The 24,292-nt window shown below is 36.8% G+C and overlaps 1 protein-coding gene across 2 annotated transcripts in view; it reads right to left on the bottom strand.

Moving 5' to 3' along the window:
- The window catches only part of SLC38A9 (solute carrier family 38 member 9), a 100,666-nt gene that overhangs the window by 63,286 nt on the left and 13,088 nt on the right, over window positions 1-24,292 (bottom strand). The window contains exon 2 of one of the 2 annotated variants that reach the window (XM_082836796.1): window positions 16,358-16,505. In XM_082836796.1, the coding sequence (XP_082692922.1) occupies window positions 16,358-16,470 (113 nt within the window). In that variant the 5' untranslated portion in view covers window positions 16,471-16,505. Of the gene's footprint in view, window positions 1-16,357; window positions 16,506-24,292 lie in introns of those variants that run through there. The other variant, XM_082836797.1, reaches the window with a different exon arrangement.

Below are 24,292 nucleotides of genomic sequence, written 5' to 3'. Positions count from 1 at the left end.
GGACACGGGTTCGTGACCCAGTACGGGAAGATCCCACATGCCGCTGAGCCTGCGCTCTGCAACGGGAGAGGCCACAACAGTGAGACGCCCGCGTACCACCAAAAAAAAAAAAAAAAAAGCTTGTCTGAACTGGGTTCAAGAGGAAAATGTGGTATGGTGAGCACAAATAATCCTTGCAAGGAATTTTCCGTAAAAAGGAAAGAGAGCAATGAAATGGTAGCTGAAGAAGTGTAAATACTATAGGAAATATTTTAAAAGAATAAAAAATATAAAAATCACCTATAGTCCCACAACCAGTAATCATTAATAACATTTTACCAACCTCAATCTCTTGGAAAAAAATAGAATGAGATACCGCTATATGTTCATCAGAATCGTGAAAATTTAACAATCTCGCAATATGAAGCACGAGTAGGAGGTAGAGCAATGGAAACTCTAGTGGGAATGTAAGTTGGTATAATCCCTATGGAAAACAGTCTGGCGCTATCCAGTGAAGTTGAATATACACATACAGTACCGCCAAGCAAATCCACTCCCAGGTATATATCATAGAAAAGTTCTTGCATATGTATACCAGGAGACACATATATTAATGTTTATAGAAGCATTCTTTGTAAGAGCCCCACACTGGAAACATCCCATATGTTCTAAAGTAGAATGGATAAATAAACTGCAGATACTTACAGAATAAAATGCTAGAAACCACTGGCAATGAAAGTAGAGTTATATACAACTTGGCTGAAAATTATAATGCTAAACAAAAGTCACAAAAGAATACATACAGTGTGATCTCATTTACATGAGATGCAAAAACAGGTAAAGCTGAATTCAGTATTTAGGGATACACAGACAATAAATTATAAAGAAAAGTAGGAAAATGATCACACAAATGTCATGAGAGTGATCACCTGTAGGGAGGAAGAGGGATGTGCTTGGTGAAGGACACAGGGAACTTCTGAGGTGCAGCTAATTTCTAGACCTTGTTGTTGAACATATGTATCATGCACTCTTCTGTATATATGATATATCATGTGGTAAAAAGAACTTTAAAAACAAATCTTAAAGTAACATATTCTTTCAAAATTTAGTAATGAGACCAAGAGGGACTGAAAAAATCTTGTGTACCATACAGAAATTTGCTGGTTATCTTGTGGCAAAATATCTTAAAAATTTGTCAAACTTAAGTACGAATTATCTACTTTTCCTCTATAAAAAGACAACTGTTCCAAATTCGTTGACCTCTTCTATGATGACTGTGGCTATCAACAGTATGCTACATAAGTACACAGCAGGTATCAAAAGCCAAAATAGCCGCCCACATATCTAATCTATCCCCCTTCAAGGTAAAGATATTTTAACAATGACTGAGGAAGCAGTTGCTCTTAAAAGAACTCACAATATACAGAGAATATTCTGATAATGGATGTTTAAAAATGTTTCCATTGTTACATGATTTTATTGTTGAAAATAATGTCTGTCACCAATAAAAACTCAAAACTACAGTTTTATAGACATGGAATAATTGGTCGAGAAAAACAAGGACATTCCTGAAGTATTGTATTTAGCTCCCCTCCAATGGAGCTTTCAGACCAGCTAGGCAGCTCCTGCATTCTGGCCAGAAGCCACTGGGTTGTAACAGTTTTGATTTTAATCCCAGTTAACCTGGGAAGGATGATTCTATTAATTTCTCCCCTTCCCCAGCAAAGAGATCAGCTGCTTTCTGAAGGCTCTCTCTAAATCAATGCTTTTTTTTTTTTTTGAAGCAGAGGAGAGGTCGGATGATTAGACTGGAGAACCAAGAAAGGTGAACAAAGCTACTGGCTGTTTCCAAATTAACAGTTTTAAGCCAGTAAAAACAGGAGTATTTTGGACTTTAAAAATAACATGGGATACCAGAATACACAAACTAGCACAGCAATCACTAAATGTAAGAACTGAGTGATATCAGGGAGGATAAATTTAACCAGGCAAATTTCAACAAAAACTTCCACATAATTGTAGGATGAGCAGAAATGAATTTCAAATCAGCTTGAATTACTATTGTGGCAAGGTGTTATAAGAGTCTCAAAAATAATAAAGCATATTCTATTGTTACTATTAATATTATAAAGTGAAAGCAAAAGTTTTAATGTACTGTTAATAGATAAAATTTTAAAGTTAATTTTATCAAGATCATTACATCTTATAATTTAAAATTTTCTATTTTTATGTTTTATAATATACATAATTTATAAGTACAGAAGTACATGTATATAATTTGCAAACGAACACACATACACACACATAAATATATACAGTCCCAAAGTTTTAGGTTGTTATTATTTTTTTAACTGATGAGGATGATATGAAAAAAGTCAATGTTAATAAACACCTGGTTGAAGGTTATGGGTTCTTTATTTTAGAATTCTAAGCTGTTACTAAGCCATGAGTAGACATCTTCATTAATGACATACGGACAAAGAACTTGACCTGAATATTAATTCTCAGGCCTAATTAAACTATATGTTTAATTAAATGCAGATTCTGCTAAGAATGAATTTAAAAATTCTTTCAATGCAATTCATGCTTTCAAATTTTGGTTTTTAAAAACATATAAATTGTTTTAATTCTACTGTCCTGAAAACAAACAATCTCTTCTTTCATGGTTACAAAATGATCAGTAACAGAAATACAAGGGTTTTTTTGTTTTGTTTTTAGTATCAGCACTGGAATGAGGCTAAAAGAATTATATAAACATCAGGAACTTTCAACAAAGTTAAGATGCTAGAAGCACCTGTAAGTAAATACAAACATAACAGTTCTTTAGTTTTTCACTAGGTTGATATAAAACAATAACAACACCAGCATCACCACATCCTATCTTCTATCTAGAAAAAGCAGTTCCAATGGAACATACTGACTGACATTCCACAAAGGAAGATTAACAATACTTAATTATAAATTATAATTAAGATATACTTAATTATATACTTAGTTATAAATAATTATATTAACTATAAACAAATAAATTACAGAGACACTGTAGGCTTCAACCTGTAATGTCATGCCAACTATTATTCTCCTTGTTACACAAATCTACCAAAAGAATTTCTGGAAAAGAAATGAAATTTCTAGTTTCAAAACCTAGTTACTCCCCATTAAAAAGAAAAGAAAAAAAAATAAAAAGCAGGGAAGAAAATTGCCAGGCCAGCATTTTAACTAAAATTTCCTCAAAAACTTGAAACGTGGGCTTCCCTGGTGGCGCAGTGGTTGAGAGTCCACCTGCCGATACAGGGGACACGGGTTCGTGCCCCGGTCCAGGAAGATCCCACATGCCGTGGAGCGGCTGGGCCCATGAGCCATGGCCGCTGAGCCTGCGCGTCCAGAGCCTGTGCTCCGCAACGGGAGAGGCCCGTGTACCACACACACAAAAAAACCCAAAAAACTTGACACATAATGAAAGAAGGTAAATATTTCATTAAGTATATATATTAAGATAAATCTTATTTTTAATATATACATATGATTCTTCAGATGAACACTAAAATTGCTTTCTTCATTATCTTCATTCTGTTATCTAAAAATTGAAAAAACAAAAATTCATCTACTCTTTAAACAGACTACCAAAGAAAAGGAGCCTCTTTCTTCTTCTTCTTCCATAACTTAAGAAAGGGATACTACTTATCACGCCTTAGAAGTCTTTATCATGGCTCCCAAGAAAGGTAAATGGGCTAAGAGAACTTCTGCTTTGCCACTGGAAAGACAGCAACAAATCGTTTACACAAACTGGCCTTTCAGGTGACCATGGCTGTATTTTCAACCCAGACGGCAAACACTGTAGTAGTCTGACCAGAATCCACTGTTGGTTGTATGACATGTTACTCCGCAAACCAATCCCAAAATAACAGAATAGACTGATAAAGGCAAGTGTCCAACGTGAAACCTGCTGCCAACTGGCTCTTACCAACTTTTACATATAGGAAAGTTTTATAAACAAAATATAAGATGCTTTAGTAAAAAAGAAAATAAACAGTGCTAGAAAGGGGATTTTGAAACAGGAACTTTCACATATTGCTGGTAGGAGTATAACGTGGTACAACCTTTCTAGAAAACAATTTGGCTATATATATCAAGAACCTTAATTGTGCTTTACATCCTTTTATTCTAATGATTATACTTTTGACAGTCTATCAGAAGGAATCAAAATATGGTTTAAATACGATATGTAGAAAGCTGCTAATCAAGGCACCATTTAAAATAATTAAAATTGTAAACAGCTTAATAAAACATTAAGTGGTTAAACACTGTTAAATTATGATATATTTAAATAATACATATTTATTTAAAATGATATTCAGAAAGAATATGGAAAATTGCTTACAGCTTTATGGGACACTTCAGTGATTCTTAAGAATAATTTTTATTGTAAAACTTTTTACTATTCCCTGAAACCTGGTACTTACCCCTTATTTATCACTCCTAGCTTCAGTCACTATCTCTACAGTTTATGGCAGTTAAAATCCTTGGATGACCTTGCCAAAGAACTCTAGGCTTGCTGCAAGGGCATGAGGTTCAGGGGGAGGCTAAAGGTTGTTTTGTTGTCCAAAAGGCTACTTTGATTAGAACAACTTCATTAAAAGCAACTGTGAGGGTGGAGTGAAATTAAGGTGAGTGGGCCTCACTTTTTTAACTTCTCTAAAAGCAAGGCAAGAGGTATCCTAGGGGTCACAGCAGTAGAAGTACCAGTCCCTGTGGCTGCTTACACCTGAGTCCAGAGTCTCTCCTTGCAGACTAGAGGTTGGTAGCCAAGGATAGATAGGACAAATCTGGTCCATGGCCTGTTTTCATAAATAAAGTTTTATTGGAACACAGCAAGGCCTGTGCGATTACGTGTTATCTAAGGCTGCTTTCACTCCACAATGGCAAAATTGAGTCCATATGCCCACAAAGCCTAAAATATTTACTATCTGGCTCTTTACAGAAAAAAAAAGTTTGCTGACTCCTGCCCTAGACCACTGAATGTTCTTACACTGAGCAATGCCTGCACCGAAACCCCCAAAGCACCTAGCCATCAGTACCACAGATGACCTCATTCGACTCCTGGCTGGGCTTAGCCATACTCTACAGCATAGTTACTCGCTGGGATATGATCCCATGGGTTCTTTGTAATGCTGGATCAGGATGGGTTAAATCAGTATTTTTTTCCTAATGAAAATTGAGTACTGAGTTAAAAAGAAAAAAAATATATGTGTGTGCATTTGTATATATACATAACAAGCCAAATATTTATAACCCCTCATCATAGTGATTCCCGTCCTTTTTTTTTGCTGAGGGTCTATCTCCTTTCCCAAAGTGTCTGGCACCAAAAAAGAACTTAGTGAATGTTTACTGACAAAAGGAAGGAATACAAGAACAAAAGGAAGGGAGGAAGGAAGTAGAGAGGGAAGGACAGAAGCAGAGAACAAGAGAAACAGGTAGGCAGGCAGGCTGGCAACTTGGGAATAGCTTACAGAAGTAACAACAGCACTCAACAGAAATTTAAACTGAAAAAGTAGCACATTAAATTGTATATAGTATATGAGCTCATAAAATATCACAGAAAAGGATAGAAAAAAATATACTAAAATGTTTTAACAACACTTGCCTCTATGTGATGGGAATATATTTCTTTATGCTTTTTTTTCCAGAATATTCTCTATACAAGAACAAAATAACAAAACATCCCCTAAGTAGAGAAAGAAGATAATTTGTATCATCCTATAGAAGCATAGGTGATTTAAACATTGTTTCTAATAAAATGGGTTTTTCATTTTGTATATACTATTTTTATCCTAAATTATAGGAATGCTTTATTTTCTGAATAACTTTTTTCTCATTATAAAAGTAGTACATTGTTTTTGTATGAGGATAATATAGAAGTTATAGAAGAAAATAAAAACCACCCATTAGAAATAATCAGTTAACACTCTAGTATATTTTCAAATGAGTGTAGACCCACATACGTGCACACAGGTGCACATACACATAAAATTAGTTTTACTTGTTTTTGAACTTTACATAAAGTGGAATCACACAATATGTATTTTTCTGTCTAGCTTCTTTTGCCAACATTATCTTTCTGAGATTCATCCATATTCTTGCGTGCAGCTGTAGACTGTTATAGCTGTGTAATATTCCATTACATGAAAATACAATTTATTTAACCATTCCTGGTTGGTGGGTATCTGGGTTGTTTCCAGTTTGGCACTCCTATGAATAACTCATAATCTATATTTTTGTACATGGCTTTTGGTGAAATGTGCACACATTTCTATTGATTATAAACAGTGTATACTCAATGTTAACAGATAATTACAAACCCTTTTCCAAAGTGATTATGCTAATTTACACTTACGCTAGTACTGCATGATCATTCCCATTGTTCTACATCCTTGCCTTGATTTGTTTTCATCATTGACTGATTTCTTACCTTAGGTTACTGTTTTTTGTTTTTTAGTTTTTAGTTTCAGATTTTCCATTATTTTTTTATTCAATAAATATTTTCCATGAATTTGGTTCTTTTTTACATTTCTAGTCAGTGCCAAAATTCTCAACCTTATTTCAATTTCCCTGAACATATTAAACATAGTCTTTAAAAAGTCTGTTTCTGATAACTCCATTGTCTGGATCATCTGTCTATTGTGTATCAAGTCTCTTAATTTCTAATCATGTTGTCTCATCTTCTCTTATGCCTAGCTATTTTTGATTAAGTACCTGGCATAATACTTAATAAAATTCTAGTATACAGAAAACAGTATAAGTAAGTTGAAGCCTAGAATAATATTATTTTCTTTAGAAAGGGTTTACATTTGCTTTTGGGAGCCAATTTGAGACACTTAGCAGTCCTAGATTACCTTAATCCAGTTTTAGGGATTGAGATGAGTTAAAGTTGAGCTACAGTCCCTGAAAGAAGGCCATTCTATTTCCAGTTCACTCATATTTCTAGGCTTATAGACCTTAGGGCTTCCAACCTAAAGCTTGCATGGGGCCTACCTACTATTAGTGAACCCCGGATTCCAGTTTTTCTCCCTCTAGCCTTGTAAAGCTATTGAAAGCTCTGTCAATTTAATAGTCATTCAGCTAATAAACTGGAATTGGCAGATACCCTTGAGGAAATGCTGGACTCCCCTCTCTTCATTTCCTCCTTCTTCTTGATCTAGACCCCATTATTCTTCATTGTTTTATCAGTTCTCCCATGTCTTTAGGCAGATTAAAAAATTTTTTTTGGTCAGTTTTTCCAGTTATTCTCAGCAAGATGGTTGGTCCAAATTCCTTAATCTGCCCTTGTTGTAAGTAGAAATCCCCCATGCCCTCTTTAATTAAAAAAAAAATTATTAAGATATTAATTCACATACCATAAAATTTACCCACTTAAAATGTACGATTCAATAGTTTTTAGAACACTTATGGAGTTGTGCCTCCATCACCATAATCAATTTTTGTTTTTTTCTTTTTTTTTGGCTCTGCCATGAGGCATACAGGATCTTAGTTCTCTGACCAGGGATCGAACCCATGCCCCGTGCAGTGGAAGCAGGGAGTCTTAACCATTGGACCGCCAGGGAAGTCCCACCATAATCAACTTTAGAACACTTTCATCACCCCCAAAAGAAATCCTGGACTCCATTAACCCCTCTCTTCAGCCCCTGGCAGCCATTAATCTGCTTTCGGTCTCTATGACTTTACCTAATTTAAATAGTTTGTATAAACTGAATCATACAATATGTGTCTTTTGTTGTGTGGCCTCTTTCACATAGCATGGTTTCAAGGTTCATACATGTTGTAGCATATATTGATATTTTAATTCTTTTTTACAGTCAAATAATATTCTGTTGTATGGATATATCACATTTGGTTTATACATATATCAACTGAAGGACATTTGGATTGTTTCCACTTTTGGCTATTATAAATGTTATGGACATTTCTTTATATTTGTGTGGACATATGTTTTCAATTCTCTTCGGTATATACCTAGGGGTGGAATTGTTAGGTCAACTGATAATTCTATATTTACATTTTTAAGAATTATCAAACTGTTTTTCAAAAGTGGCTATACCAAAAAAAAAAAAAAGTGGCTATACCAGTTGCAAAAGGAGTCATGGGTATGAAATGAATAGTATGGGGAATACAGTCAGTGTAATATCTTTGTATGGTGACAGATCGTAACTAAACTTATCGTGCTGGTCATTTTAAAATGTACAGAAATATCAAATCACTATGTTGTGTAATGGGAACTAACATAGTGTTGTATGTCAATTATACTTCAAAACCAAACAAATTCATAGAAAAAGAGACTGGATTTGTGGTTACCAGAGGCAGGGTGAGGGTGGGGAATGCATGAAGGCAGTGAAAAGCTACAAACTTTCAGTTACAAGATAAATAACTACTAGTGACGTAATGTACAACATGATAAATATAGTTAACATTTCTGTGTTACAGATGAAAGTTGTTAAGAGAGTAAATCCTAAGAGTTCTCATCATAAGGAAAAAAAATTTTTCTATTTTTTAAAGTTTGTGTCTATATGAGATGGTGGATGTACACTAAACTTATTGTGATAATCATTTCATAATGTATGTAACTCAAATCATTATGGTGTATACCTTAAACTTATACAATGCTGGATGTCAATTATCTCTCAAAAAACTGGAAGGAAAAGAGAGTGGCCATACCATGTTTCAATCCCACTAGCAACGTTTAAGGACCATGCCCTCTTTTTAAGCAATTATTTTTAACACCCAAATTTACTAGCCTTAATAAAATAGACCAATTATTCCTCAATAAAGCTGAAATAAATAAAATAGAAAATATTCATAAAAATAGGGACTTCGCTGGTGGCTCAGCGCTTAAGAATCTGCCTGCCAATGCAGGGGACACAGGTTCGAGCCCTGGTCCGGGAAGATCCCACATGCCATAAAGCATAAAGCCATAAGCCCGTGCACCACAACTACTGAGCCTGCGTTCTAGAGCCCGTGAGCCACAACTACTGAGCCTGTGTGCCGCAACTACTAAAGCCCGCGTGCCTATAGCCCATGTTCTGCAACAACAGAAGCCACCACAATGAGAAGCCTGCACCCCCGCTCCCCAAAACTAGAGAAAGCCCGTGTGCTGCAACGAAGATCCAATGCAGCCAAAAATAAATAAATAAATAAATTTATAAGAAAAATAATAAAAAATAAAAATAATTCTCTAACTATAATAAAGGAGAAACAAAATAAAAGTAATATAATAAATTAACATAAATTTTAATATGTAAGTTGTAGGGCATAACAACAAAGAATGAACACAAAAGCCTACATCAATTTATAATGAATAAGACAGGATTTAAGAGAAGATTCAGCTATTCTACAGAAGAGGTATAAGAAAATAAAAAATCAGAGGTATCGGTAGATATAAAAACTCATGTTAGAATAAACAAGTCATATATGAATTTGAGGAAATGCAAATTTCAATTTGATGAAATTCAAATTCAAATATGAGATATGAATTGTTGGAATTCAAATTCAAATTTGAGAGAAATAACCTTAATTGAAGTAGTGAGAACATGCCAAGATAAATTATAAACTAACTGAAATAGAAAAAACGAGGAAGTGTGATGCTGTTGCAATGAATCAGGCTTTTTAAATTAAGTATAGCACCAAAGTAATTTTCTATGTTACTGTATAGAAAACATATTTCCTCACTTAAAATGTTGAGGCATTCACTTCACTCTTAATATTTAAAAGATCTTGGAAACCATACCTTGTGACAAAGGAATACAGAACAGATTGCAAGAAGAAATCTTAAAAAAAGAAGCCAGAGAAAAAAATGTAATAGCCTTTTGGAGACAATTTCAGACTAAGACTAAAAAATAATAGGCAAGCCAAAGATACATAATCTCAGTATGTTATTTTTACATCAGTTCCTTATCTTTGGGTTACAGTCATCCATTAGGCTTTTAACAAGATCCATAAATTTCATGTGCTTCCATAATTTTAAAACACTTGATTTTAAGTCTTTGTTAAAAGGAGTTTCAGTTTTCTTATTGTACATTTGCAATTGGTTTCATTGCTTTTACAGTAATAGTATAATTACTTGTGAAAGGAAAATCCAAATGGAGTTGGTATTGCTGAGAGCTCTCTAAAATGGAGCCGGGAAGCCATTAAGGAATTGTGACTTACGCATGTCTCAGCCTGGATGGAGTGTGACCTTTTGACCTTACAAGCAAGTCATCCAGAACATATGCCAGAAACTCAAGATACTTATTGGATCCTTACCCTAAAATAACTAGTGACAGTCTACCTACCTGTAGGACCCCTATCCTAAAACAACTTGAGATTCCTTAAGGATAAATCACAATCCTTCCCAGGCAATTTTTAACAACCTCGTGGCTTTTTGTCTTTATGAGCCCCTGACTCTTTCTCTTCCTCAGAACACTCTTTCAGGATTACCCAAATCTGTGTCTCCCGAATTGTAATTTTAACACCCCCCCCAAAAAACTCTTTTCTTATTTGCAGCCCCCTGCATTATTTTTTTTTGGTTTACACACTAAAAGCCTTTTCAACTATATACTTGGAGATGTTATAATACTGAGTAGACAGAGAAAGATGCTAGCCCAACTCTTCATACCCTTTCCTCCCAACAAAACACACTTGATTGGTGCTAATGAGCACCGGTCAAACTCATTAGGCTCCCTCTTTCTTCAGGCTTGTCCAAATAATGTCAATGAGGGAGGAAGAAAGGGAAGAAAATAAAGCATTAGTTTAGAGGCAACAAAGGAAACAGCAAAATCAGACAGACCAGAGAGAATAAGGAAAGAAATGGAAGCAACTCAGGCAAGCAGATATGGATACAAAAGGATAGTTAAGCAAACAAAGACATCTGGAAAGAGAGACAGAAGTAAAAGAACCTATGAACTTGAGAGAATAAAAAGGTTCTGATGGGACTAGAAATAAGATCCCATTCTAACAAAGTCCATAGTTAGATTTATTTATTTATTTATTTATTTAAATCAATTAATTTATTCTTGGCTGCATAGGGTCTTCGTTGCTGTGTGCAGGTTTTCTCTAGTTGTGGCGAGAGGGGGCTACTCTTCGTTGCAGTGCGCTGGCTTCTCACTGCAGTGGCCTCTCCCGCTGCAGAGCATCGGCTCTAGGCACATGGGCTTCAGTAGTTGTGGCACACGGGCTCAGTTGCTCCACGGCATGTGGGATCTTCCCGGACCAGGGCTTGAACCCGTGTCCCCTGCATTGGCAGGAGGATTCTTAACCAGTGCACCACCAGGGAAGTCCCTTTAGTTAGATTTAAAGCATCTCTGAATCCATGGCCAGGGTTGCTCTCTTCAAGCGTTTAGCAAAAAGAGTTCCACTGGAGAAAAATAATGGTGGAGAGTGGGGAGAAGAGAGGTTAGAGAAGTGGACTAAAAAGGGAGAGAAAAGAGGAGAGGGAAGAGAGTAGGGAGAAAAGGAGGAAGGAGAGGGAAGGGTACAGAAGTTGTAATACAATCAGCAAGTTGGTATCAGCTCCATGGCACTGATAAATGGTTAAGGGCCCTGGTCCTGTCTATTTAACATAGATGGCAAGTTCCTCAAAATGCAATTTATGCAGCTCTGGAAACCAGTCCTCCTGGGAAAACTACTTTTCTAGCTCTGTATAAATCCCCAACTATGAAACTACCAAGTCTCAATAATCACTGTTATTGGTCCAGGGCACATTAATAGATAAACTCTTCACTTTGTTATGCGCCCCCCGACCCAGGACCACAAATACCAAAAAAAATCAATTCAGCCTGCTATTCAGCGATAGTATTATTGACAGATGAAAGTGAGAGGCCAGTTTACAGATGTGTAGACAAGTAGACACTCTAAAAAAAAAAAAATAGGGGCCATAAGCATGCTTAGTATGTTTGAAGGGCACCCGGAACTGCCTATTTTCAATGTCTACCTCTACCCCACTGGCTTACCAGAGTACTTGAAATGTTATCAACTAGAAAAATCTAACCTTTAGGTTAGGCTTTTATTTATTTATTTAATTTATTTATTTTTGTCTGTGTTGGGTCTTCGTTGCTGCGCCTGGGCTTTCTCTAGTTGCAGTGAGAGGGGGCTACTCTTCATTGTGGCGCACGGGCTTCTCATTGCGGTGGCTTCTCTTGTTGCAGAGAACAGGCTCTAGGCACGTGGGCTTCAGTACTTGTGGTGTGTGGGCTCAGTAGTTGTGGCTCACGGTCTCTGGAGCACAGGCTCAGTAGTTGTGGTGCACGGGCTTAGCTGCTCCGCGGCATGTGGGATCTTCCCGGACCAGGGCTCGAACCCGTGTCCTCTTCATTGGCAGGCGGATTCTTAACCACTGTGCCACCAGGGAAGCCCTAGGTTAGGCTTTTATATTCTAGGATTCTCCTTATTAAAATGCAAACAGCCATGGAAAAGTAATAGAGTAGGTCTTTGACACATCAGATTGTTTGCCATCGTAACACCTAAACAGACAAGAAAGCCCTGCACGAATAGGACAGATAAGCACTAGTGAATAAGGGGAGGAAGAAAAAGTATAACTTACAAAGCACTGTCTAGAGGAAATTTTTGAGTGAATTCCCTGAGAAAAACTGGGCACGTAGAGAGGAGCAAGAAAGCCCTAGGTCCTGGGAAAAAAGGAAGAGGAAACAGAGTTTGAAAAAATGGAAAAAGGGAAGTGCAAAGCCAAATTAACCACTTCACAATTTGGTTTCAGGCTGGCTGGAGTGGTCAACTCCCAAAGGTCATAATCCCAGAGTAGCAGCAAAGCATGAAGCAATCCTGAATACCAGGTCTAATATTTGGTTACCAGAAAGTGTGGGAAAAGCAGGAAAACAATCTCTAAGACCAGTGATTGCCAAAGGAATATTATCAAATACAGTATAGCAGATTTCTAAACCTTCCTGTCCTGCCACCCACATTCCTCACTCCACCCCAAACCAGGTAAAAAAAACTAATAGGGGAGGGGAGGGGAGGAGAGGGGAGGGGAGTGGAGGCATGCAGAGGGAAAAGTGGATTTGTATAGTTTGCAAAAGGTCCCTAAATAATCCAAATAATTATGACATGTATCATTCCTCTACAGTGACAAGTTCCTTCTTCCACCTAAGTCTAATTAGACCCCAGGTCCAACAAAATGATAAGCAGGTCCAGCACGTTATCTTTCAGTCCAAAGCAGTTCTTAAAATTCTTATATTTGAACCAAAACATGATTTTGACTGCCACCTAGTGGAAGAGATAAAGTCAACCACAAACTAAACTGAGGATAAGCAATCTAAAATTATCAAATGTTGTTCTTTATATTCTAACAGCCTAAGACAGTTTCCAAAAGTGTGGTTATATGTAAGATGATTTTAGGTAGCACAAGGATAAACGCTATTTTAACTACTTGGTATTTACTGCAATGCATATTAGAAAAAAGTATAAACAATACTTCATTTCACGAATACATGAAGATGAGGCTAAATTAACCCTAATTTTTCAACGTTAATAAATTAAAAAAAATATTAAATTATAATATTACACAGGTGGTACTGGGATATCACCAAAGTCATAAGGTGACTCTAAAATGACTGAAGTTTTGGAAATAGTTGTCTAAGTTGGTTCTTCTAATTGAAGACACTTCCCTCACTGTGTCTGAGATTTATGTATATAAAGTGAAATAACAATGTTTTAAGGTACTCCTGTTTTTTTCCTCATCAAATAAGTTTCTGAAATTATTTCACAAGCAAATTAGCATTCAATACTGCTAAACCCCTATAAATATTTGCCTTCCTTAAAACATGCTTACCTAGATAGTTATCCTGATTGAAAATAGTTGATTCCCTCTTATTTTGACAAGTTTCATTATAGAAAATATATTTCCATTTAACCTACACGGTTAAACAAATTCTCAGAGAACTGTTTGAACTCCTGCCAACCTACTGCAGTGGCATACACTTTAATGACCTATGTTCTATTGTCACAGTGGTCAATTATTTATCATAGAATTTAGAGGTTTCAAGAAAATCCTGAGCATTTAATCAGCATTCATTAGTCCTTGTATTCACTGATATTGGAACATATAAGTGAAAATTACAAGATTCATTTCATTATCTTCTCTGATGGCCACCTTAAATGACAAAGATAAATTTCTCATGTGATAAATTTCACACTGCTTTAGTTGCAAAAAAGACTAAAAAATTAAGTATCTGGAAAATGGAAATGGGATTATCAAGACTAGCTTAAACCAATCCTCCTTCATCTCCTGGATTGGAAACTACTTCGACCCTTAACACGGTTAGGCTTCTGCTGGCAAAGAGGTAGGGTTGATGAATAGTTGGGCATTTCCCAAATAGTAATCTGCCACACGTCCCACCTCAAGCACTCAGTTTCCTTCTGAGGAGGCAACCACTCTTACAGTTTCCCATTTATTCCCCCAGAGTCATTTATACATATTTGCATAATATATAACTTGTTAATGTTGTTTTTACCCAAATGGTAGTATACTATATACACTGCTCTGCACTTCACTTTTTTCATTTAACAAAATAAGTTGAAGACTTTTTCCATTTTGATATGTAATAAAGCTACTTCCTTCTTTTCAATGGGTGAAAAATATTCCATTGTATCAATGTGCCATAATTTATTTATCCAGTCCTATAAGAAAAGACATTTTAGTTGTTTTCAAACTTTTGCTATTATAAAAAATAGTGCATTAAACAACCTTGTGCATATATTATTTGACATGGCAAATTAATGCTTAGAAATGAAATTGTTGGGCCATGTAAACTTTGGAATTGGTTGCTGGCATGTTTTTTGGTGAGGGGCAGATCACATTAATTTTATGGATTAAAATTTAAAGAGCATGACATTTTATTTTAGAGTCTTCCCTACTGAGACCAGTATATGCCTTTTTGTTACATGTCTTATCTTATTAATTCTAATATGCACATTTAATCATTTCTAAAATATGGATGCATCTCATAATTCAGGACATCTTTTAATCACTGTCAGCCAGGTGGCAGTCATGAAAGTAATTATTTCTGGTGGCACGAAGGTAACTGTCACCTGTGATCGTTTCAGTCATCAAACCATTTAGGGACCATTTAAGGAAGAAATGTGAGCCACAGTGTTTAGAAAGCTTTCTGTGACACCTTCTGGTAAGATCAGGAAAGTGCAAGCATCAAAACTAAAAAGTGTCAGTGACTAGGAAGAAAATTCTTTCAAGAAATGTTACACTATCAATGTTCTCAGTGATACTAAGGACAATTTTGTGTGGGCAGGAAAAAAAATACTGATTTTGATGAATGCAAGTCAAAAAGTGATTCAGAAGAATTAGACTCTATATGCGAAGAATCAGATTTGTAATATCTTAACCGATATATTTTGTTTATATTTTTATTTTTATAATTACAAGAGTTCTTCTAGTAAACATCAAAATAAAATTCTAAGTCCAAAGAAATTGTTGCATCAGAGGTATGGGTAGCAGTTTATGTATTATATTAAAAACGAAAACAACAGGGACCTCCCTGGCGGCGCAGTGGTTAAGACTCTGCACTCCCAATGCAGGGGGCCTGGGTTCGATCCCTGGTCAGGGAACTAGATCCCACATGCATGCCGCAACTAAGAGTTTGCATGCCACAACTAAGGAGCCCAGCTGCCACAACAAAGACATGGCGAAACCAAATAAATAATAAATAGTTTAAAAAAAAGCAGCAAAACTTATAATCAGCATCTCAGATTTGAAGAAATATTCTACATGTTATTTTAGGTCTCTCAGTAGTATTTTAAAGTTTCTCTCATATAGATTTTGCACATCCTTAAGGCTATTCCTATGTATTTTATCTTTTTCTTCATTATATTTTCTCATCAGAATGCTATTTATTTTTGCCTGTTTTGTAAACAACCACGTTACTGAATTGTCTTATTATTTATAATTTTTTCAGTGGATTCTTTTGGGTTTTCCAGGTACGCAATGAAATAAATTTTAAACTCTACTTATCTTAAACTATCTGCTGGAATTTAAGCTCAATGAAGGTAAGGATTATGTATTACTTTTACTGTTCTATCCCCAGCACCTCGCATATTACCTTGCACAAATCAGATAATCAATATATATTTGTTAAATGAGTTATATGCATCTTACTTCATAAAACTTCCCAACCACCCCTGACAGACAAGTGGAGTTTAGTATAAAAAGTCAGATATAAGTGAGAAAAGAGTATTTATATTTATTCTCTACCACATACAAACATACAGATCCTGTAAGAAACTGGATATTTTATAATCAAAGTTATATATATTTAGTTATAATTAGTTGTATATTAATAATTAAAAAGCTTAATTATAAAATAAATATTTTATTTTAAACACTTACCTTTTGGATCTTATATCTGATGAATCAAACTGGATATTCATAGGTCCAGGATTTATTTCATTATCTACCTCAGGGATGAGAAGATGGCTAGAATCACTATCCATATTTGCCATTTTTTCTCAGACTCTAAGCACTGAAGAAGTCAGTCCTATAATAAATCAGAAAAGAGAAACAATTTAAAGTTTAATTTAAAAAATATTTTATTAATAGGTAATATATTTGCATGCATAAGAAACTGAAAAAACACAGGAATTTGCTGAAGATATCTTAATGAGCTACATGCCTAAAATATTTATATTATCAGAAACCTGTTAAGTTGAAATGGAGTTACTGCTTATTTTTCAGCTTAGTAAAAAAGAAGCAGGGCAATCCATTTCCAGTAATAAAACAGATTAGGCTACTTGGACTCATTTTCCTGCAGAAAACAACTAAAAATACTGGATAAAATATTATTATTATTTTTTTAAATCAGAGATCTCATATGTTCATTTTATTTTATTTATTTTTTTGTCTGTGAAATATATTAAAACTTTGCTGATGACAGCTGGAAATCAAAACATTAAAACTTTTAACATAATAAAATAGCTGTGTTTGTGAAGATCTTTTAAAAGTTTCCTAAACCAATAAGAGAGAAAAATGAAAAAGTAGTGAATATAATACAAATTAAACATCAATTGAAAATAGGAGTCAGTGTGTTAAAAAAAAAATTAAGAGGTTGGTCAGGTATAAAGGAAGTCATCTTAAATTTCTAATACTGTTACAGTATGTACAGCACAGCTGAGGTAGGGTGATGGACAATATGACCTCTTGAAGCCCTTTACAATCTTTTTTTTTTTTTAATTTATTTTTTTATACAGCAGGTTGGATACAATATTTTTTAAAATTTTTTGAAAAGCACCTTTTAGTAAGGAAAAGCAGGCCATTTGCAGGTGAATTTAAGAAACCTAGAAAGTAAGTAGCTCAAAGAAGTTGCGTCTGCTCTGAGGGTATTTGCTGTGCCAGGAGAAACTGGGCTGAGGTTTTCAAGACCTTGTGAAGTATTAAGAAAATAGAAGACAAAACCCAAGATTCACCCAAAGTAAGGAACGACTGTAGTAAGAAATCATCTCCTCTCCGTACTTCCCATACAGCTGGGACTACAAAGAACTTTACCATCAGATTAGGAGTTAACAAGAAGTAAAAGTGCCTCACTCCCTCACAAAGGAATAACAAACAAGTTTTCTTGACAATGACTACAGCCTGTATGTGTGTATGTGTGTGTGTGTGTGTGTGTGCTTGAGGGAAATATTATATACCACAAACTGCACCGCATATGGATTTGCAAGGTGATCAAAGAACACTTAAACCTGTGAATATAATTTCAGGTTACTTGCTTGGTAGAGCTTATAGGCAATTGGCCGAAGCAAATGTAAATCTTTTCTATGAGGATATAGAAAAGATTGATCCTAGGCCTCAAAAGACTTGCTAACAATCTTTCAAGAACAATGAACAGTACATAGTCAAAAATATAACCTAGCATATAAAGAAACAAAGTACTATTAGTGAGAACCAGAAGAAATAGCAGAAACAGATCCACAAAGGCTTCAACTATAGGGATATCAGAATAAGATTATAAAATAATTATGCTTCCTATGTTTAAACAAATAAAGGAAAAAGTGGACATTTTCAAAAAGTAACAGCATATTTGAAAAGGACCAGAATGAATGTTTAGGCCTAAATAAATAAAAAAAAAGAAAAACTATAGTAACACAAAATGTAATAGCCAAAATTTAAAACTCAATGGATGCATTTTAAAGTTGAAGAGAGGGCGTTGGCAACATGGTAGAATAAGAAGCTACCTTTATCTTTCCCCTTCAACCAGTAAACCAGTAAAACATCCACAACACAACAAAGGTGCCTCTGCCCAACATACTAGGATGCTGGAGAATCCCACACATCTGTACATCTACAAGTGAGTGGACTGGAACACACAGAGGAGGGGAACTGAGGGAGGGAGAAACCAAGGGAAGAACAAAGGCAGTGCCTGTAATCCTACCCCTCTGGCTACAGCAGCTGAGACTGCAGCCCCAGAGTACTGGGTAGCAGCAGGGGAGGCAGGGCACATGACTCCTGCCTCAACAGCCCCCATGGCCACAGAGGCAGAGACGTAGAACCTTACAACACTGAAAACAGCAAAGGTGCCCATGCAATCCTGGCTCTTCTTCCCTTTCGTCTCCCTCCCCCCTGCAGTGTCAGAGTCTGTGACTCAGGAGATCCTGGATGCGAAGGAAGAGTCCACCGTCCTGGCTGATGATACCAGTGACAGTAGCAGAAGCAACGCACCAACAACCCTGGAGGCACAAGAAGCAATAATGAGGACCCAGGGTAATGCCACTAACAGAGGTGATGGACGATGGAGAGTAAGGGCTCAAATATATAATCAGAGTTGGCTCAAGTAAGAAAAACCAAAAGATTGTGCTATAGCACCACCTACTGGAAAGAAAAAGAAAGGCCTCAATTTCTAATCTGTTTAACTCATTATAATCAAGCAAAAACCTAAAAAAGAAAAAAATGTGCCTGTGGAGAAACAGCTCAAATGTGCCTGCGGAGAAACAGCTCAAGTGTGCCTGCGGAGAAACAGCTCATCAGGCACCATGAACCACAGTAACAGTGCACTACAAAAAGAAAATGACAATTCTCCAGAAACCAAACATAAAGTCATGCAATATTGTGATCTAATTGATAGAGAATTCAAAATAGCTGTTACGAAGACACTCGACAAGCTACAAGTTTTCTTGTAGAAAGGCAGTTTCAATGAGCTCAGGAATAAAATTAATGAACAGAAGTAACGAAGAGATTGAAACTAAAAAAGACCTAAACGGAAATTCTAGAGCTGAAGAATTCAATAAATGAGATGAAGAATGAAGTAGAAAGCAATGGAAATAGAGCAGACCAAATGGAAGAGAGAATTGGCAAGCTTGAAGACAGAAATCTAGAAATGATACAAGAGCAAAGAAAAATAAGATTTTTTTTTTTTTTTAATGAGGAAATTCTACAAGAGCTATCCGATTCTTTTAGGAAGGGCAACATTAGGGTAGTGGGTATCCCAGAAGAGAGAAGGGAACAGAGTTTACTTAAAGAAATAATAGCTGAGAACTTCCCAAACCTGGGGAAGGAATTGGATATACAAATCTATGAAGCTAAGAGAACACCTAATTACCTCAATGCAAAAAGACCTTCTCTGAGACACATTATATTAAAATCATCAAAAGTCAATACAGGGCTTCCCTGGTGGCGCAGTGGTTGAGAGTCCGCCGGCCGATGCAGGGGACACGGGTTCGTGCCCCGGTCTGGGAAGATCCCACATGCCGCGGAGCGGCTGGGCCCGTGAGCCATGGCCGCTGAGCCTGCGCGTCCGGAGCCTGTGCTCCGCAACGAGAGAGGCCACAACAGTGAGAGGCCCGCGTACCGCAAAAAAACAAACAAACAAACAAAACAAAACAAAAGTCAATACAAAGAAAAAATTTTAAGGGCAGCCAGGGGAAAAAGGATGATAACCTACAAAGGAACCCCCATTTTACTGTCAGCAGATTTCTCACCAGAAACTCTACAGGCCAGGAGGGAGTGGGATTATATTCTCAAAATACCGTGAAAGATAAAAACTTTCACCCAAGAATACCCTATCCAGCAAAGTTATCATTCAGATATGAAGGAGAAATAAAGACTTCCCCAGATAAACAAGCTGAGGGAGTTCATCAACACTAGACCTGTCTTATAAGAAATGTTGAAAGGAGCTGTTTTACCAGAAACTAAAAGGCAAAAGTACACAGCATTTTGAGTAAGGTGATAAATAGATGAAATCAGAAAATTGCAACTCTTTATTAGAATAGGTTTGTAAACAGTTTATTATAGTGGAAAGGTAAAGGGGGGGAATAGAAAAAAATTTCAATTTGGTAACAAACTCACAATATAAAAAGGGATAGTTTGAGACAACAAAAACACAAAAGGGGAAGAGGAAAAGGACAGAATCCATATAGGTAAATGTAGCTAAGATGCTATCAGCAGGGACTTCCCTGGTGGCGCAGTGGTTAAGAATCCACCTGCCAATGTAGGGGACGTGGGTTCAATCCCCGGTCTGGGAAGATCCCACTTGCCTCAGAACAACTAAGCCCATGCGTCACAACTACTGAGCCTGAGCTCTAGAGCCTGTGAGCCACAACTACTGAAACCCGTGTGCCTAGAGCCCATGCTCCACAACAAGAGAAGCCACCACAAGGAGAAGCCCGTGCACCACAACGAAGAGTAGCCCCCGCTCACTGCAACTAGAGGAAGCCTGTGCCCAGCAACAAAGACCCAGTGCAGCCAAAAATAAATAAGTAAATAAATAAATAAATAAATTTTAAAAAAAGATGCTACCAGCAGAAAACGTACTATTTTATGCATGACAATTTTATACAAACCCAATGGAAACCACAGAACATAAATCCAGAGCAAAGACATGACACATAAAAAAAGAGGAAACTGAGAAAAACATCATAGAAAAACACCAAACCAAAATGGTAGATGGAAACACAAGAAAAAAGAAATAATGGAGATGTAGAGTAACCAGAAAACAAAAGATAAAATGGCAATACTGTTTTCAAATCACCTAATTGTAAATGGACTGAATTCACCAATTCAAAGACACAAAGTGGCTGGATAGGATAATTCATCAAGAAGACATTACAGCAAAGTGATTCAGTTATACATACGTGTGTGTGTGTACACACACACACACACACACAAACATATATTCTTTTTTAGATTCTGTTCCCTTATAGGTATTACAAAATACTGAGTATAGTTCCCTGTGCTATACTTCAATAAAAAATTAAATTAAATTTAAAAAAAAGACATCACAGTTACTAATATACATGCACCTAACATAGGAACACCAAAACATATAAAACAATTATTAACAGACCTAAAGGGAGAAATTGAGAGCAACATAATAATAGTAGGGGACTTCTAACAGCTCACTTACATCAAAGGATAGATCATTCAGACAGGAAGTCAACTGAGAAACAGTGGCCTTAAATGAAACGTTAAACCAGGTGGATTTGATAGATTTGTACAGAACATTCCATCCAAATGCAGAATACACATTCTTCTCAAGTGCACATGAAACTTTCTCAAATGACAGACCATATGTTGGGAAACAAAATAAGTCTCAATAAATTTAACAAGATTGAAATTATATCAAGCATATTTTCCAGTCACCATGGTATGGAACTAGAAATCAACTACAAACAAAAGCTGGAAAATATATGGAGACTAAACAACATGCTACAGAACAACTATTGGGTCAAAGAAGAAGTCAAAAGAGAAATCAAAAATTACCTGAAAATAAATGAAAATGAAAATACATCAAACCAAAATCTTCGGGATGCAACAAAAGTGGTACTAAGAGGGAAGTTTACAGCAATACAGAACTACCTTAAGAAACAAGAAAAATCTGAAATACTTTATCTTTCACCTAAAAAAAACTAGAAAAAAGAGAACAAATAAAACCCAAAGTCAGTAGAAGGAGGGAAATAATATTGATCAGAGTGGAAATAAGTGAAATAGACTAAAAAGGCAATAAAAAAGATCAATGAAACCAAGAGCTGGTTCTTTGAAAAGATAAACAAACCTTTAGCTAGACATAGTAAGGAAAAAATGCTGATAAATAAAACTACAAATGAAAGAGGAGAAATAACAACAGATACCATAGAAACAAAAAGAATTATAAGAGATTATGAACAGTCATACACCAACAAATTGGACAACCTAGAAGGGACCAATTCTCAGAATCATACAATCTTCCAAGACTGAACCACAAAGAAATAGAAAATCTGAATAAACCAATCACTAGTACAGAGATTGAAATAGTACTCAAAAAAGCTTCCAAAAACAATAGTCTGGGACCAGACAGCTTCACAGGTGAATTCCATCAAACATTCAAAGAAGATTTAATAACTATCTTTCTCAAACTCTTCCAAAATACCGAAGAGGAGGAAATGTTTCCCAACTCATTTTACGAGGCTAACATCACCCTGACACCAAAATCAGACAGAGACAACATAAAAAAAGAAAAATTATAGCCCAATATCTCCGATGATCATAGATACAAAAATCCTCAACAAAATATTAGCAAACCGAATACATCAATACAGTAAAAAGATTATATGCCATGATCAGGTGGGATTTATTCCAGGCATGCAAGGATGGTTCATTATCTGCAAATCAATCAATGTGATACACCACATTAACAAAATAAAGGATAAAAACCATATGACCTTATCAACGGATGCAGAAAAAGTATCTGACAAGATTCAACACCCATTTATGATAAAAACTCTCAATCAAGTGGGTATAGAAAGAATGTACGTCAACATAATAAAGGTCATATGTGACAAACCCAGCAGCTACACATACTCAGTGGTGAAAAACTGAAAGCTATCCTCCTAAATCAGGAACAAGACAAGAATGCCCCTCTCACCACGCTTATTCAACATAGTATTAAAAGACGGTATCAATCCATCTCCTTCTTCCTACCTCCCTGGATGCTCCCCTGACCCCTGCAGGCAGCATCCTCAGTCCATCCTCACTGCCCCTGGCCACATGATGGGAACAGTGGTGGGTCTTGCACGCATGTCCCCGAACTGGCCTGCATCGGTTGGTCGGGGGAGGCGCCTGTTCCACCTAGGCCAGGGGTCTCAGGTCGAAAGGCAACATTCCGCCAGAGGAAGTGGTGAGAGGGAAGGGGGGGCGCCCCTTGTAGCATTTCCCGCCTTGGTGCACTACGTCTCTTCCACACCCTGCCATGGGCCCAGCGCACAGGTTGGGATGGGGAAAGGGGAGAGGCAAGTGCAGATGGCGGGGGCATTGGAGGGTGGTCCCACGGATCCCTTTCCTGGGGGAAACTTGGGGCTGGAGGGCAGCAGCAGCATGTGTCTGCTGCTGAACACATCTGTATCCAGGTCCTCTGCCACCCCTGGTGTGAGGAGTGGGCCAGGGGGCCTGGGTGGTTGCGGCCCTTGTGCTTTCTCCCTCTTCTAAAAAAAAAAAAAGTCCTAGACAGAGCAAGTAGGCAAGAAAAAGAAATAAAAGAAATAAAAGGAATCCAAATTGGAAAGGAAGAAGTAAAATTTAATAGTCTGCAGATGATATGATACTATTAATAGAAAATCCTAAGGACACCACCAAAAAACTACTAGAATTCATCAATAAATTTGGTAAAGATGCAGATACAAAATTAATACTCAGAAGTCTGTTGTGTTTCCATACACTAACAATGAACTATCAGAAAGAGAAATTAACAAAATAATTGGGGGCTTCCCTGGTGGCACAGCGGTTAAGGATCCGCCTGCCAATTCAGCAGACGCAGGTTTGAGCCCTGGTCTAGGAAGATCCTACATGCCGCAGAGCAACTAAGCCCGCGAGCCACAACTACTGAAGCCCAAGCACCTAGAGCCCGTGCTCCGCGACAAGAGAAGCCACCACAATGAGAAGTCCGCGCACCACAACAAAGAGTAGCCCCCGCTTGCCACAACTAGAGAAAGCCTGCATGGAGCAACAAAGATCCAACTCAGCCATAAATAAATAAATAAATAAATAAATTTATTAAAAAAAGGAAAATAATTGCCTTTACAATTGCAACAGAAAGAATAAAATACCTAGAAATAAATTTAAAGACACAAATAACTGGAAAGATATTCTGTGCTCATAAATTCAAAGAATTAACATTATTAAAATGTTCATAAGGCTTCCCTGGTGGCGCAGTGGTTGAGAGTCCACCTGCCGATGCAGGGGACACGGGTTCGTGCCCCGGTCTGGGAAGATCCCACATGCCGCGGAGTGGCTGGGCCCGTGAGCCATGGCCGCTGAGCCTGCGCATCCAGAGCCTGTGCTCCGCAACGGGAGAGGCCACAACAG

This window comes from Leucopleurus acutus (genome assembly GCF_964270905.1).
Source record: "Leucopleurus acutus genome assembly, chromosome: 3".
Taxonomy (NCBI): Eukaryota; Metazoa; Chordata; class Mammalia; order Artiodactyla; family Delphinidae; genus Leucopleurus; species Leucopleurus acutus.
Note: the sequence above shows the minus strand (reverse complement) of the source record. Positions and strands in the feature narration are given on the sequence as shown.